This window comes from Brassica napus, chromosome A1, assembly GCF_020379485.1.
Source record: "Brassica napus cultivar Da-Ae chromosome A1, Da-Ae, whole genome shotgun sequence".
NCBI classification, from domain to species: Eukaryota; Viridiplantae; Streptophyta; class Magnoliopsida; order Brassicales; family Brassicaceae; genus Brassica; species Brassica napus.
This window is the reverse complement of record NC_063434.1, coordinates 13,900,085-13,916,565: the sequence shown is the minus strand read 5'-3', so window position 1 is coordinate 13,916,565 and position 16,481 is coordinate 13,900,085. Positions and strand designations below refer to the sequence as shown.

General features: G+C 38.7%; 4 protein-coding genes and 2 long non-coding RNA genes across 9 annotated transcripts; 3 read left to right on the top strand and 3 right to left on the bottom strand.

Annotated features, from left to right (window-relative positions):
- Positions 1–414: 414 nt before the first annotated feature.
- LOC106447540 (pentatricopeptide repeat-containing protein At3g48810) lies at positions 415–2,894 on the top strand. Its single transcript, XM_013889490.3, has one exon. The coding sequence runs from the start codon at positions 595–597 to the stop codon at positions 2,557–2,559; it is 1,965 nt and encodes a 654-aa protein (XP_013744944.1). The 5' UTR covers positions 415–594; the 3' UTR covers positions 2,560–2,894.
- A 434-nt stretch (positions 2,895–3,328) lies between these two features.
- Positions 3,329–3,960, bottom strand: LOC106361361. Its single transcript, XR_007338420.1, has 2 exons — positions 3,572–3,960; positions 3,329–3,419 (listed from the first exon to the last, which is right to left on the bottom strand). It is a non-coding gene; the product is annotated as an uncharacterized LOC106361361 (long non-coding RNA).
- A 226-nt stretch (positions 3,961–4,186) lies between these two features.
- On the bottom strand, positions 4,187–5,228 carry LOC106376634. Of its 2 annotated transcripts, XM_013816733.3 has the most exons (3): positions 5,100–5,228; positions 4,877–4,969; positions 4,188–4,747 (listed from the first exon to the last, which is right to left on the bottom strand). In XM_013816733.3, exons 2-3 carry the CDS (start codon positions 4,878–4,880, stop codon positions 4,263–4,265), a joined length of 489 nt encoding a protein of 162 aa, XP_013672187.1. In that variant the 5' UTR covers positions 4,881–4,969; positions 5,100–5,228; the 3' UTR covers positions 4,188–4,262. The 2 variants fall into 2 exon arrangements, with proteins under 2 accessions (XP_048632785.1, XP_013672187.1); XM_048776828.1 differs by having other exon boundaries at positions 4,187–4,747; positions 4,877–5,210.
- A 388-nt stretch (positions 5,229–5,616) lies between these two features.
- LOC125607107 lies at positions 5,617–6,724 on the top strand. Its single transcript, XR_007338418.1, has 2 exons — positions 5,617–6,544; positions 6,638–6,724. It is a non-coding gene; the product is annotated as an uncharacterized LOC125607107 (long non-coding RNA).
- Positions 6,725–6,805: 81 nt separating this feature from the next.
- Positions 6,806–11,056, bottom strand: LOC106447528 (chaperone protein ClpC2, chloroplastic). 2 transcript variants are annotated; one of them, XM_013889473.3, is made up of 10 exons: positions 10,923–11,056; positions 9,847–10,430; positions 9,639–9,754; positions 9,441–9,563; positions 9,166–9,351; positions 8,872–9,087; positions 8,563–8,780; positions 8,397–8,472; positions 8,237–8,326; positions 6,806–8,165 (listed from the first exon to the last, which is right to left on the bottom strand). In XM_013889473.3, exons 2-10 carry the CDS (start codon positions 10,406–10,408, stop codon positions 6,966–6,968), a joined length of 2,787 nt encoding a protein of 928 aa, XP_013744927.2. In that variant the 5' UTR covers positions 10,409–10,430; positions 10,923–11,056; the 3' UTR covers positions 6,806–6,965. The 2 variants fall into 2 exon arrangements, with proteins under 2 accessions (XP_013744927.2, XP_048632741.1); XM_048776784.1 differs by lacking the exon at positions 10,923–11,056 and adding an exon at positions 10,814–10,875.
- A 218-nt stretch (positions 11,057–11,274) lies between these two features.
- On the top strand, positions 11,275–13,251 carry LOC106447520 (F-box/LRR-repeat protein At3g48880). Of its 2 annotated transcripts, none has more exons than XM_013889460.3 (3): positions 11,275–11,402; positions 12,037–12,421; positions 12,486–13,251. In XM_013889460.3, exons 2-3 carry the CDS (start codon positions 12,057–12,059, stop codon positions 13,048–13,050), a joined length of 930 nt encoding a protein of 309 aa, XP_013744914.1. In that variant the 5' UTR covers positions 11,275–11,402; positions 12,037–12,056; the 3' UTR covers positions 13,051–13,251. The 2 variants fall into 2 exon arrangements, with proteins under 2 accessions (XP_013744914.1, XP_048632763.1); XM_048776806.1 differs by having other exon boundaries at positions 11,370–11,577; positions 12,035–12,421.
- Positions 13,252–16,481: the final 3,230 nt, after the last annotated feature.

The window sequence follows — 16,481 nt, the reverse complement described above, 5'->3', positions numbered from 1 at the left end:
ACTGACTGTAAGGTTTGTCTTCGGAAGGTCATATCTAACATCAATCTTATCAAAAAAAAACTAGAGAATTTTAAAAAAGATGTTTGTGTAAAAATACAAAGACATAAATCTAAGAAAACTTATAAATTTACGATAGTTAGATTTGGAAATTACTAAACTTACAAAATTTACAAATTGTATATATAAATTTCAGATCAAGTATGTTACATAGTTTCTTAAACAACATTTTAAATTAGGTATGTTTTTGTAACTATGTTCATTCATTAATAGTTAGTGTGCCATTGTACATCATCTATGATTTTTTTCAACAATAAATAGATATTTTGTAAAGTTAGTAGAAGTTGAGGGGCATATTCATCAATACCTTTAACTTCTCACTACCTATCGAATTCCTGCTTTTTTTTTTTTTAAAGAAAACAAAATCCGAGCAAAACCCTCGCTGAAAACGCCGCCGTTTGAATGGCTTCCTCCGGCCAATCTAATCATCGGCTCCGTCTGTAAATTTAGAAGAAAAAAAGAAGACTCTCAAGTGTTCCTTTGCAAGAAAAGTTCTCATCTTTTTTTTTATATTCCGGTCTCGTTGCGTTGCCATCCATGTACCTGAAAGAAGGATGCTCGTTGCTCTTAAAAGTTCAAAAACCAATCATCCCCTTCGTCCTCAACACAAATCTCAACGTGAACCTCCTCCCTCAAGCTCCAAACCCAGCAACGGAGATCAAAGAGTCATATGTCGTAAAGAGGCTGAGACAAGAGCCATGTGTCCCCTTGGCTTTGCACTTCTTCAAATCCGTTACCAACTCAAATCTCTTCAAGCACACGCCTTTGACATTCGAGGTCATGATCAGGAAGCTAGCGGTGGACGGTCAGGTGGATAGTGTTCAGTACCTTCTGCAGCAGATGAAGCTCCAAGGCTTCCAGTGTTCCGAAGATTTGTTTGTCAATGTTATTAGCGTGTACCGGCAAGTGGGTTTGTCTGAACGAGCCGTGGAGATGTTTTATAGGATAAAGGAGTTCGGGTGTGATCCTTCTGTTAAGATATATAACCATGTTTTGGATACTCTACTCGGTGAGAACAGGATTCAGATGATTTATACGGTTTATAGAGACATGAAGAGAGATGGGTTTGAGCCTAATGTGTTTACTTACAATGTGCTTCTCAAGGCTTTGTGTAAGAACAGTAAGGTGGAGGGAGCTCAGAAGTTGCTTGTGGAGATGTCGAATAAAGGCTGTTCTCCTGATGCTGTGAGCTACACCACGGTGATCTCGTCTATGTGTGAGCTCGGTATGGCGAAGGAAGGCAGGGAGCTCGCCGCAAGATTTGAACCTGTCGTGAGCGTCTATAACGCTTTGATTAATGGGTTATGCAAAGAGAGTGATTACAAAGGGGCGTTTGAGCTGATGAGAGAGATGGGGGAGAAGGGGGTATCTCCTAATGTTATCTCATACTCTACACTCATCAACGCGCTTTGCAGTTTTGGAGAGACCGAGCTCTCTTTCTCGCTTCTGGCGCAGATGTTGAAACGAGGGTGTCATCCAAATGTCCATACGTTGAGTTCTCTTGTGAAGGGTTGTTTTGTGAGAGGTACGAGCAGTGATGCTCTAGACTTGTGGAGTTCGATGATCAGAGGGTTTGAGTTGCAACCGAACGTTGTAGCGTTTAATACTTTGGTACAAGGACTCTGTTCCCATGGCGATATGGAGAAGGCTCTGTCTGTCTTTGCACACATGGAAGGAAACGGATGTTCTCCAAACATCAGAACTTACGGCTCTCTCATCAACGGGTTTGCCAAAAGAGGTAGCCTCAATGGCGCTGTTGATACATGGAACAAGATGCTAACTAGTGGATGCTCCCCAAACGTTGTGGTGTATACAAGCATGGTGCAAGCTCTTTGTAGGCACTCCAAGTTCAGAGAAGCTGAGTCTCTTATAGAGATTATGTGCAAAGAAAACTGTGCTCCTTCTGTGGCGACGTTCAATGCCTTTATCAAAGGCTTATGCGATGCAGGGAGGCTTGACTGGGCAGAGAAAGTGTTCATACAAATGGAGCAGCAATACAAGTGTCCTCCCAACATTATAACGTATAACGAGCTACTAGATGGGCTCTCAAAGGCAAACCGGATAGAAGAAGCTTATAGTCTCACCCGAGAGATATCCATGAGAGGTGTGGAGTGGAGCTCGTCTACTTACAACACGCTTTTACATGGGTCATGCAGTGCAGGTCTCCCAGGGATAGCTCTGCAGCTAGCAGGGAAAATGGTGGTTGATGGTAAGTCTCCGGATGAGATAACGAGGAATATGATAGTATTAGCGTATTGCAAACTAGGGAAGGCTGAGAGGGCTGTTCAGATGTTGGATCAAGTTTCTTCATGTGGAGGAAGAAAGTGGCGGCCAGATGTAATCTCATACACAAATGTGATATGGGGGTTATGCAGTTCTAATTGTAGGGAAGATGCAGTTATTATTCTGGAGAGGATGATAAGTGAAAGGATTCTCCCAAGTGTTGCTACGTGGAATATATTGCTTCGTTGTTTTATCATTGATGACAACTTGAGCTCATGATCAGTTTACCATATGACATGTCAAAACTTGTTCAGTTCATCTATGTATTGAGTTAGAAGCATAAACTCTGGAGGATATATGGGAATCATGTGATCACATGGAAGCTTTTCGGTATGTGACACTGAGAATACATTGGCAAATATGATGAGACAGTCCGGCAAAGAGTGTTTCCTCAAGGAGATAGCTCTAGATTCTCGGGCCAAGGTTTTGAGTTTATATTCTTTTGTGTATAATAGATAGTTCGTTGATGAATAGAACAATATGTTATGATATTGTAACCCTTGATGGAAAGTTATGAACTTATGATCAAAAGATAATGTTGAAGTTTACTTGAGCTTTAAGATCTCACATGAGATTATAATATTGAACTTGATTATGTGCTATGGAATTCGACATGGAGCAAAGCAATCTCTAACTCACATTTACCTACAGCGCTCGTGAAGACAGGATTGTTTATTGGAACTTCCTGAAGAGAAGGAAGGAAGGAAGAATCCTCAAATGAGGAACTGATTTCAGATATTCAAAAACCACGAGGTAAGGGATAAAATAAGTGCGGATGTACAAACCCGAATCATTCTGTTCATGATATCATGTATTGTTGTTTTTATTAGCAGTACCTCTTGCTTCTTTTCTGCATAAGTTTCAAAGAGAATGAAGTATCTATTTGCAAGCAGTAGAAAATGCGACACACAAAAATGAATAAATATAGAGAATCCAACTATGGCGTAACCATGGAGGAGTAGAAAACAAGAGAACATTTATACAGTACCATCCAACTCCACCACTTTGTCAAGGGCTTTCGCTGACCCTCGATTAAGAAGACGGAAGGTACTTTTTTCTCCCACATATTCCTTGTAGTTCTGGAGATAACAGAGGCAACCAATGAATTGGAGGTTAGATCAAAACTGAGACAAGAGAGGGAACAAAAAGTCGATGCCAAGGAAATGAAGATGAGACAAGAGAGGGAACAAAAGAAACTGGAAGTTAGATAAAAAAAGGATTCAATATTAACCTGAATTGGAGCACCATTTTCTCTAAGAACCGCATCGTAAGTATCTATCTCCTTATCCGAACTTTGTTTTCAAAAGATCACCAGAGTTACCAATAACAGCACATCGCCCAAACTGCCGGGGAAATATGGTGGTGTTTCAGGAAGCACTGACGAAAGCTTCTCGATGCATAAAGATTTATTCTGACAACGATTACTGCACCAGAGTTGGAGTTTCATTAAGACCAGACTAACAAGGAAGGAAGAAGATAGCCCAGCATTCCTGGTGTAAACGTGTGAGTAAACACGTACAGTTGTATTCCTTTATTGATTCTGCGCCATGCATAATCCTCCCATCCATTTGGTAAGGCATCAATGTATTCCTTGGTGAGTAGCGTAGAGCTGCTATTCCTGACCTGGTCAACCAACTCCCATTTAAAAAAAAAAAAAAAAAACTAAAACAAGAGTTAAAGGAGTGCAGAAGCAATACCCACTTGTTCCCATGTAGCAACAGCTTCGCACAAGTCAAACTCATATGATAGTCCTTCAAGCTCTTCAGACTTGGGATCTTTCTATTGATTGGACATTATTTTTTTTTTTTTTTTTTTTTTTTTTTTTAAGAAACATCTCTTTATTTATTTTGCAAAAACAAAATACAAACCTTTAGACCTACCTTTACCAAAAAAAGAAAAGGTGCAGGGACTTAACAATGCCCTTAAAAGATACTTAACCAAGTACCCAAATAAGTGAGAGAGGAGCTGCTTGTGATTCTCATGTTCCTAGATAGGGGATCAAGTTTCAGTCTGATGGTTTGTTTAACCTCTTGAATGATGGCTTGAGGGGGTCTACTCACGCTGGAGTGGAGGCGACTATTTCTTTCCTTCCAAATCATGTACACAACCGCTTGGAAGACGAGTTTTATGATCAAGAGGATGTTAGGATCTGTTGAAGAAGTCTTTAGCCACCTGAGACAATCTTCAAACCCTGTGGGAGGATTAACTTGGATGCGTGAGCAGAAGTACATCCATATCTCATAACTGTATACACAATCAAAGAACAGGTGCTGTCTAGACTCTTCACAACCGGAACAAAGGAGACAGTTTGGAGGTACTTCAAGACCCCAAGCTCTAAGCCTGTCTCGAGTTGCCAATCTGTTCCAGGCCACCAACCAAGAGATAAACGCATGCTTGGGTATTCTTCCTGTAAACCAGACAAGAGATAAACGCATGATTGGACATTATTAAACCAAGGGCACAGTACAAATATTCCTTCAGTAGAGACAAGCTTCAATGTAACAAACAAAGCCAAGTAACCAATCAGAATAAATACCCATTTGAGAATAGTATCCTTTGGGAAGTTGATTGATACTTTACAGTAATCTCTACCGGTAGCAGCAGCTTCTAGTCCCAAGCCATTTGCATTCTAACATCATTCCAAAATAAACTCTCTTTTTTTTTTGAAAGTCTCCCATAAAATCAACAAATCATAAGTAAAGATTCGATTGATTCCGAGTGACATCACTGAAACAAGCACGAATCGGATTTTTACTTACTATGCACTTCTGAAATCCGCTCTGCAGGGACTGCAACGCCTCTAAATCTTCATTGCTTCTTAGCCCATTTGATTCGCCTCTAAATGCTGCCTAGTTTTAAAAAACGACAGGATAGTGAACACGAACGAACGACGTCCTTTATACGCAGAAGAAACTGAGAGAACACTTATATATTGGACAATTCTATCAAATATCATTTTTTTGTTACAAAAATAGCATAACACAGAAAATAACTAAAATATTATTTTAAAAATTTTAGTTTAGTTTAGTTTTAAAAAATTTGAAACATTATCCTCAAAATTTTACTCCATTAACTCTAAACTCTAAGTCTAGATTAGTTAACCCTAAGTCTAAATATTATTTTTACTCTTTAATAAAACCTTTTTTGGTCATTTTTCTCACTGAGAACTATTTTTGTGTCAAAAATTTAAAAAATGCTATCCTATGAAATTTCTCCTTATATATTAGTCTGAAAACATTATAACATTTGATCAACGTCATATGTCACGAGAACGATTCTTACATTTCTTAAAAAAATAGGTTACTTCATCTAAATATATATTATATTTTTCAATAACTTAGCCATAACATCAATTATTAACATATATAAAGTATTTTTTCTTTTTTTTATTCCTTAGACAAACTTACTTTGATAAATTTGTCATGTCTTGGCCATAAACTTATTAAATTTTGACAGATTTAGTGATGATTCCACAAATTTAATTTCTTTGGCCACAAATTTATTTAATTTTGATAGAGTTATGTAGCATCGATAGATTTAATTTTATATAGCCACAAATTTACTTCAATTTGATAGATTTACTTAAGATTCGATAGATTTATTTTTATTTTGGCAACAAGTTTACTTTATTTTGACACATTTAATTAAAACCTGATAGATTTATTTTTATTTTGGCCACAAATTTACTTTATTCTAATAGAATTAATTTGAATCTGATAGATTTGTTTTTTCTTTAGTGACTAATTTATTTAATTTTGAAAAATAATAATTTGGATTCGATAGACTTTTATTTGTTATTCTGACAAAAAAATTACTATATTTAATCAAATTTGAATGGTTATACAAAATTGTAACAAACAGTTTAAATCCAAAAATAGTAATTTTAACCATAACCATCCAAACAGTACACGAGTTGTTAAATAAAACAGTAACAACCCAGTTAACTTTTGTAAAAATCGAAACCATTTTTGCTTCATTTCTTAGTGTGTTCACTACTTCAGCTACATGTAAGAAAAGATTACCCAACGCCTCCACTCAAAGAAATTAGACTCAGCAAATGCATAATAATGTGTCCTTTTTTATGTAAGATGGCTGATGTACTTCTGGGGCAGAGCGAAGTTACACGGTCTGGAAGAAGAACGTCTCCTTCTATGGATCAGCCGTAGCAGCGGGAAATCTACGACTTCTCACGATTCCTTAGATGGTACAATCAATCACACTTCGTTTCCACTCCTGACTTTTACTTGAAAACCTTAATGATGAAACTAAAGTGTTTCGATTTTGCTCTCTTCTATAGTGGAAAGAGGATTGATAGAGCTAAGGAAACTGGGGACAGAGCAACAGCTATGGGAAGCTTCTCGGAGAGAAATTGATCAGCTTCCATCACCTACTTCTTCAAATCACGATCTCGATGCAGATTATTTCACATAGAATCTGTGTGCCATCCTTTTTTTCACACACTTGATTGTGTAAGCTTTGGTGTTCTTATTTTGGCAAATCTAGGTCCAACAAGCTTTGTGAAAAGGAAAAAAAAAAAAAACACTGCAACAGAACACAAGCAATCAATATCCAGATCGAAGAGAAAAAACTAAAACAAAAATCTCTAGAACACATTCTCATTCCTTCTACAAGACAAGAATAGGATCTTCCATGGCTTCTTCAGCAAAACTACCACCACCTCCACTCTTACCATTCAACACAACCACACTTCCTTCAGCATCAACATCAACAATCACTGAATCTCCATCTTTAATCTCCCTTGAAAGCATCTTCTCCGCCATGCTATCTTCCAACAGCCTCATTATCGCTCTTCTCAGCGGCCTCGCACCGTAGCTCGGGTCAAACCCTTCATCTACAACTCTCTCCTTAAACCTCTCGGTCACTTGAAGCTCAATCTCTTTGTCCTTAAGCCTCACCACCACTTCTTTAAGCATTATATCAGCAATCTCCTTCACTTCCAGCTTCGTCAGCTGCCTGAAAACAATCATCTCATCTAACCTGTTCAAGAACTCCGGTCTGAAATACTGTTTCAGTTCCTCAGTGACCAAGCTCTTGATCCTGTTGTAGCTGCTGTCTTTCTCGTCGTAGTCCAGATCAAACCCGATTCTTCTACCGCCCTTTTCAATCACGCTGCTTCCTACGTTCGATGTCATGATCAGAAGCGTGTTCTTGAAATCAACGGTTCTTCCTTTGCTGTCAGTGAGTCTCCCGTCTTCTAGGATCTGAAGCATCATGTTGAAAACATCAGGATGGGCTTTCTCTATTTCGTCGAAGAGGACAAGCGTGTAAGGCCTGCGTCGAACTGCCTCAGTTAACTGACCTCCTTCCGTGTACCCTACGTAGCCAGGAGGTGAACCGATGAGTTTTGAGACGGTGTGTCGTTCCATGAACTCACTCATGTCGAGACGGATCATTGCTTCCTCTGAACCGAAGTAGTAAGCAGCCAAGGCTTTGGCAAGCTCTGATTTCCCCACACCGGTTGGACCAGAGAAGATGAAACTTGCTATTGGGCGGTTCGGGTTCTTGAGTCCAACACGCGCACGTCTGATGGCTCGGCTTATAGCTTTGACTGCTTCGTCTTGGCCAATGACTCTTGTGTGAAGGGTCTGCTCCATCTTGAGAAGACGGCTAGATTCATCGGACGAGACTTTCTCTACAGGGATTCCTGTCCAGGTGGAGACAATGTGTTGGATGTCGGATTCAGTGACAGTTGGTCCTCCTTCTTCGCCAGCTTCAGTCTCAGCTTTGCTCACTTCTTTGCCTTTGGCTAAAACTGCAGCTATCTCGGCCCTAAGCTCTATTTCCCGGTCACGGTGAGAACCAGCCTGTTGGAGAAGAAACTGTAAACACCAATCTTGGGTTTATAGACGGTAAGACAAAAACTCGAAGACGATACCTTCTCAAAGTCTTGGCTTCTTACAGCTTCATTCTTCTCCTTTGTGATCTGTCTGAGTTGCTTTTCAAGCTCCCTAGCTTCCTCAGGTACCTAAACATACACACAATTCCACTCTGAATAAACTCAAAAAGATATAAAAGACAATCTGCTGATAATAAACCTGAGCATGGCGTAGTCGAACTCGAGACCCAGCTTCATCAATCAAGTCAATCGCTTTGTCCGGAAGAAACCGATCACTATTCATTCAAGAGAAGAAACAGGACTTGAGTAAATGATGCAAACCTGTGTAATCAACTGTGTTGACAACAGGAAGAAACAAGTAGTACCTGATGTACTGATGAGACAACTGCGCAGCAGCAACCAAGGCTTCATCAGTGTACCGGAGCTTGTGGTGGATCTCATAACGCTCACGCAGACCGTGCAAGATCTGTATAGCTTCATCTACAGTTGGTTCAGGTACCTTCACAGGCTGGAACCTTCTCTCTAATGCAGGATCTTTCTCAATATGCTTTCTGTACTCATCCAACGTTGTTGCACCAATACACTACAACAATAAAAAATAATATAAACTTAAGAGTTTCCATTTTTAGTTAACATACATTTTGACCAATAGAAAGAATGAGGATTTCCTTTACCTGCAATTCACCTCTGGCAAGAGCTGGCTTTAAGATGTTGGCAGCATCAATGGCACCTTCAGCGGCTCCTGCGCCGATCAGAGTGTGCACTTCATCGATAAACAGAATGATGTCATCACTTTGCCTGATCTCCTCCATAAGCTTCTTCAATCTTTCCTCGAATTCTCCACGGTACTTTGTTCCAGCCACTAGAAGACCCATATCAAGGGTTATAACCTGGAAAGTAAAGGTAAACACTCTTCTCAGCATCTTATAAACAATACAAATGAACCAATGGGAGAATATTTTGTTTACCGTCTTCCCCTCAATTGTTTCAGGAACATCACCACTGGCTATTCTCTGTGCTAGTCCTTCAGCTATTGCTGTCTTACCAACTCCAGGTTCTCCAATTAGACAGGGGTTGTTCTTGGTTCTCCGAGCCAAGATCTGGACCACTCGTTCAATCTGTGGCTGCCTTCCCACAACCGGATCTAGTTTTCCCTGTAATAGAAAGTGGAAAACAAAAGCTTAACATTACACTTTCTTGAGAGTTTCTTCAAGATGAGTGTTAAGTAAGCCATTTTTATTACCTCCTCTGCTAGTTTAGTTAAGTTAGTCCCATACTCTTCTAGCGTTGGCATCTTGCTGTTTCCGCTGGATCCTCCACCAACGCTTGCGGTCACTTCATTGTTTTCTCCGACCATACGTATAACCTGACTCAAAATGTAATCAAGAAACTGTTTCCAAAGACTAAACATGGTTGTGAGGACTCAGATTGATGCATTTACCTGCGTCCGGATGTTACTAGCATCTACACCCAAATTCTCCAGGACACGAGCTGCAACACCTTCCCCTTCACGAAGAAGACCAAGCAGAAGATGCTCTGACCCAATGTAGTTATGCCCTATAGTTTAAATAACAACAAAAAGGTTGCCAAATTAGCAAGAGACTAAAAAGCTAAAGTAATACAGAAACAGATCCAGGACAGGCTCTTACCGAGTTGTCGAGCTTCCTCTAGAGACAACTCCAGGACACGCTTTGCACGAGGAGTGAATGGGATCTCCACAGCCACGAATCCACTGCCTCTCCCAATGATCTTCTCCACCTCCACGCGAGAATCTTTAAGATTGATCCCCATGGATTTAAGAACCTTTGCAGCGATTCCAGTCCCTTCCCCAATGAGACCCAACAGTATCTGCTCAGTGCCAACAAAGTTATGTCCAAGTCTCCGAGCTTCCTCTTGAGACAGCATTATGACCTTGATAGCTTTCTCGGTGAACCGCTCAAACATGGCTTTTGTCACACATCGGCTCGCTTTTCCTTTGCGGGAAGAGATTTGAAGGTTAACTTTACTAAAGAAACCATGAGCAGGCCTTGCTATTAGATCCACTGCATTGGCAGACCTTAACCCTGAGAAGCTCTGGATGCTCAAAACCGGCGTTTGTGAAGTGTACATCATCTTCACACATCGTCTTGGTTTTCTATAGTCGTCGGACTGAACATGTCTTCCGGGACCAAGTAAAGGACGGGCTGTGAAATTAGCCAAGAGCCTAGCCATGATGGCGAGAGTTGGATGGAGGCTGCATTGGGTAAACGGTAAATCATAAGTTGTAAGCTCTTATAGACCAAAAATAAAAGACAACACCAGAAGAAGAGAAAGTTTTGGCTAGAGAAGGCAAACATCACAAAAAGAAGCGAGAGAGAGAGAGATTGAAGCTAATCATACTCTTAAACCAGTTTATAGAAAGAGCTCTCTCTCTCTCTCTCTCTCTCTGGCACAAAAGATGCATAACTCAGTCCACTAACTAAAAGCAGAACAGTCATTCTGAGTGAGATTAGCAACCAAAGCATACAATCTTTGAACAAATACAAAACCCTAATCCCCAAGTAAACATTTTTTTCTCAACTGAATACAAGAGAACCTAAAGGAACAACCTGAAGATTTTAATAAAAAGTCTCTGACCTTTACCCTTCAAAGTTAACACGACACAGAAACAGAAACAGAAACCTCTCGTAAGATTAATGGAAACAGGAAAAGAGAGAGAGGCAGAGAAGAGGGTTTTAGGTTTTACCGGCTAAAGTGCGAGAGAGACTCTTGTAATGGTCGGCCCGTCTGGGGAAAGAGATAGGTAGCGGAAGACGAACGAAACAAAGGAGATTACTTTTGCTTCTCTCTCTCTCTCTCTCTCGTTTTATCTAACTCTGTCTCGTCGTCTAAACTGCATCGCAGCCGTTCATAACATGTCACCCACCTAACAACGTTACGTAGAAGCCGTTGGATCACTCAAGTGTGTTTTGCGCCGTCAGATTTTAATTACCTTTTTGTCTTCAGGGATTTTAAGGGTTTGGGTTTAGACAAACCGGTTTTCTCCGAACCAAAACAAAAAAAATACAATCAAAAAATAAAACCAAAAATCAAAACCGGGTCGTTGTGACGACAACACACTCTTTTTTCTTTTCATATCTACTTTCATCGGCTAGAGAGAGAGAGAGAGAGAAAGAGATGAGTTACGGTGTCGTCGTCGCTGCCTACGATTATTTGCTCTTCCAAGGTTCTTAAATTTCTCACCCCCCCCCCACCACTTTGCGTCTGTCTTTCACCTTTCAGCTTTCTTCTTCTTCTTTGATCTTATCCTTTTAGTTTGCTTGTGAATTGAGATCTATGTCGGTTTATACGTTTTCAATTTTAGGAATGTCAATAGATCAGATCGGTTCATGGCTAGAGAGAGCTTTTCGATCTTACTCCTCTCTCTCTGTTTTCGATTAGTTCGGTTTCTTTCTCAGTTTTAGACGATCTTAGTCATCTCTGTTTTCGAATTACTCTGCTTTCGATTGATTAGTTCGGTTTCTTTCTGTGTTTTAACGATCTTGGTCCTTCCGTGTTTCTCTGAGTTAATTGTCCGATCTTGGACAAGTCTTTTCGTTTTTGTGACTCTGAGGTTTTTTTTTAATTAATACTCTGTTTGTTTGTGACAAGTTTTGCTGACGTTTGTGTCTTTCTCTCTTTGCTTCAGTTTCTTTCTTGCATTGATTGATTACAATCTCTCATATTTATTTAGAGAATTAAGACACTTGATTCCTCTTTTCCGTTTTTTTTTTTTTGGGTTGATTTTTCCCTATTTAACAATGGAGTCTTGTGAAGGATACTAAGAACAGTTTTTTTTTTGATTAAACCTTCTTTGTTAGGGTACTAGAGCAATAGAGAAATGGAAGAAGGGTATGAGAGTCGTCGAGGGAGTAGATGGGAAGAGCTGGACACTGACATCTTAGTCCGCATCTTCCAGAAGTTTAGCATCTTTGAGTTGACTTCGGGTTTAGCTCATGTCTGTAGTGGTTGGAGAGCTGCTTGTTGCGATCCCATCCTCTGGAAGACTCTTGATCTCTCCCACATGAGATCTAGCTTCATCAAGATCCCTTTAGAGCCTTACGTCTACGTGGAGCGTCGCTCCGATGAGGCCCTCACCCGCATCCTGAAACTCTCCATGAATCTCAGTGGAGGCAACACCAGGGCCTTGGTTTTCCATTTCAACTTGTTCTTGAGTGATGATCAGCTTACTTACACTGCAGAGAGGTAACGAGTTTTAATTGAGTCTTTAGATTCAGCTTTACTTATATTTTGAAATCTTTTTTTGTAGGTGTCCAGGGTTGAGACGGATCGTCCTTCCGGCTTGGAACAGGATAAAGAAGACTGGGATATGCAAAGCCATAAGGATCTGGAAAGATCTCGAGTCACTAACTATGCCTAGCATCGCAAACCCGCCTTACCTCTTAACAGAGATCGCCAAGAACTGCAAGAACTTCAAGGAGCTCAAGATCATGGGACCCTTCGAGATCTTCTTTGCCAACACGCTCATCACTTACCTCCCTAACCTCAAAACACTCAGCCTTAGATGCTCTGCCATCAAGCGAGAAGCGCTCATAAAGATCCTCGACGGGTTACCTCATCTTGAAGTGCTCAACATATCGCACTCTTACCTGGTGGAGTACAGCGTGTGGCAACCGCAGCAGAAAGTGATTGTTAGAGAGCTGGATAAGACGATACTTGAGAAAGCTTCGAGGCTGAAGAGGTTCTTGACTTGTATGGAGCATGAGACTTGTGTCATGTGTCAGAGGACTGAGAATGATGAAGGGATTGTGAGATGGTACAAGTATGAAGAAGGAGAGTGGAAAGTTGATGAAGTGAGCTCTCTTCATCTTTGATTGGTGTATCTGACTTACTTCCCCATCTTTCATTGTTTGTGTGTTTCTCTCTTTTTTTGTTGGTTTGTTTTTGGTTTTGAACGTTTATTGTGTGTATATAAATGTAGGCCATGCCAAAAAGTTTGTATTTAGTGATCAATTCTAGATCACCAACCTTGACTCATGAGTAGGAAAATAAATAAAAACAAACAATTTCTAATATGTTTTTTTCATGTCTTTTTGGCAGACACGGAGAGCTACATTCAAAAGCATATTTTAGTCATTAGCTTTCCATACTTAACCGTGTTATTATAAAATGGTCTGATAAGCTAAAGCATGAGTCCCACTGCAACATTTTAGTTTTAAATGATCAATTTATTTTAGTTGGCATTAGTAGACGCGAAAATGTTGCTACTACAGCTCAAAGCACATTGAGATGTTTTCTATGGTGTTTCATCATTCTACAAGATTATTTATACAAAATTTCTTCCTTGAAGTTACATATAGCTCTGGTGCTCATGTTTGGTAGTGAGTACTTTCAAGATCGTGTTTGAAGCATATTTGCTTATTTGAATACGCGTTATTCAAAATCTAAACCAACCAAGTAAGTGTTTGAGATGTTCAAGTCAACTGCTCCTTGTTTCTATGATGAATGTACACGTGGTGAAAGGTCAAGAAGAAGAGGAAAGTGCAAACATTTTAGTCTCCCGTCTACGGAAAAGAAACTGATCAGTTCCAACACTTCTATTATTTACCTAGAGTAAAGTAAGCAGCAACACTTCTATCTATGTATTTTCTTTATTTTGAATAATGTGACCAGGGCATGTTTTTATAAAAACCGATTAGCGTTTGCATGTTTTTATAAAAACGTGTATACCAAATTTATTCAAGTAGATTGAACAACTAGACTTTTCTTATCAATGTATGAATCAGTTTCATTAGTATATTGAAACTATATGACCGATAATGAAGTATATGTTATGGAAAATTCATATAACAATTAACCACCAAACCAAATAATTAAACAACATAACATGTTCATAAGTGGATATTTACAGATACAAAACTCATAAAATGACAAAACAGTCTATATTTCTATCACCCATCCTCCGAAAAAAACAAAACAAAATATTCCACTGCAACCATGAATTATATAAAATTAACTCAAATAAGATTCATGCAAAGCTTAGCTATAACTCAATTGGTTATAAATCAACACTCCCTATACAAACTTTACAATAGATACTACAAGTGTCTTGGTTAGCTAAACCATAGACTGTTTACCAATTTAAAATTAAAATAACATAACTACTAGAGCTAAATGCAACATAACAACTAATACTATGAAAGTCTCTTACAAATAAACACAATATGAAAATAATACATAGTCTAGATAAAAACAAAATTATAACACATTAAAAGAAATCAATTCAACACAAACAAATAACTCTAAAAAATTAAACACCCATGAATAAATGATCCTTAAAACCAACGTTAGAAAAAGACAATGAAATAATCTATTTAACCTCACCCTGTATAATACAATTCTACAAAACCTTTATGCCCCCACAAATACTCCAAGAATGAGTAACCTACCACTTATATCTCATCGGTTCTCACATCAAACAAGATCTACATGTGGAAACCCAAAGCAAACACTCCAAGTCTACATCCACAGACCCAACACACAACAATCTGTAATTGATTTTCAGATACCATCCATCATCGACAGCCAAGGTAATTTTAATGACTTAATGACTGAGAGCATGGAATACATGTTAACATACCATGACATTCACCACCACAATTCAACATACTTATTGAAGAAACCACCCAATACGTGATGAATGAAGTAAGAGACGACAACAATATCTTAGCTAATGATCTTCAAGTTACTCTAACTATCAAAGACTATAACCAAAACGCAACATCAAGACTAGACGTTGATCTGATCATCACCGATCTAGAGGGTACTAATAGGCCTCCAACTACGGAAGAGGAAACGATATATGCATCGTATGCTTCAGAAATTACAACGATTGGAAACAATCTTTGCTCTCTTATTTGCAGACATCATTTCCATTTTCCTTGCATTGATCAGTGGCTTCGCACAAAATAAGTTATCTGGTATATAGAGAAAGTAATCTATGATGCCAACTTAATAAAAATAAATAAAAGGGTTTATTGGGTTATAATTTCCAATATCACTTCTGTCACTTTTGTCCTCATTTAGATATTTTTCTTTTTGATATTTTTCTTTTTCTTTCTCACCATTTAGATATTTTTCTTTCTCACCATTACAAATTTCTAGATTTATGTTCATCTTGACTTTGTAGCTCTATGCTTTGTTTCCTGCTTTCCATTTTATTTAAAAGGAAAAAACACCCTCCCTTCTAAAGTGCTCAAACAAAACTTCAATTTATCAATAATATTATATACTTATTAACCCTTCTCTTTCTGTTCCCATGCAATCTCCCCTAATCCCACGTCCTTATACAACAATAATTTTCAATCCAAGCTCCAACAAATTCAACCTTAACGATAGGTAAAAATTTGACACCAAAATTCTATTTAAATTTTTTATCATATACATATAAACTCGACTATTCTTGTTTTCATGACTATTCATGTTCTCATGCATTCTCCTCTAATCCCACATCATTTTACAAGAATAACTTGCAGCCCAAGCTTAGGAAAATCCAACCTAAGCAAGCACTCACTTCCACACAACGCCTATGAGTGGTATTGTTAAAGTTATATTTAAATAAATCAGAACTAGATCACGAAAGAAGCACAGCTTGAATATGTGCTGGTTGGAAAATATATCTCTAAAAAGTATGTGTCGATTAGAGGTGTCCTTGATTCGGTAAATAAAGCCTTCACTTGATATATGTAAAGATACAAACTCATTTTATTATCCAAATTATATTAATTTTGGTGCAACTATCACCTATATATTATTCTTACTTCATTAATAAGTGGGAAACAACTTACGCTATTCATATTTTGCCTGAATAACTACAAAACAGACAAATATATTACTATCACTAACCAATACCAAATGGATCAACAAATCCTTTACAACTTATTAGACCCTGACGCGTAGCGCCAGAATGCACATAGTACGTATATATAGGTTGAGTTTAGTTGAACTAGAGTTTTCAAACTGATACGTGGTTTTTTTTTTGTTTTCGGTTCTGTTTAGTTATGCGGTTAAAAGGATTACAAGTGATATCTTGCATATTTGCATTGTTTTATCCATTCATCCATTAGCATTTTCATCATATAGATTAGGATTTAGCCATGTCTAGGTTGCATTTTGCATTCATTGTCCTCATTAGGTGTTGGAGTGCCACATGGAGTTCTTGGGGACATTTGGATGCATTTGGAGCTTAAAGGACGTGAAACAGGTGATCATTGGACGAGCAGAGCATGGGAGCGAGGTTCCGCAG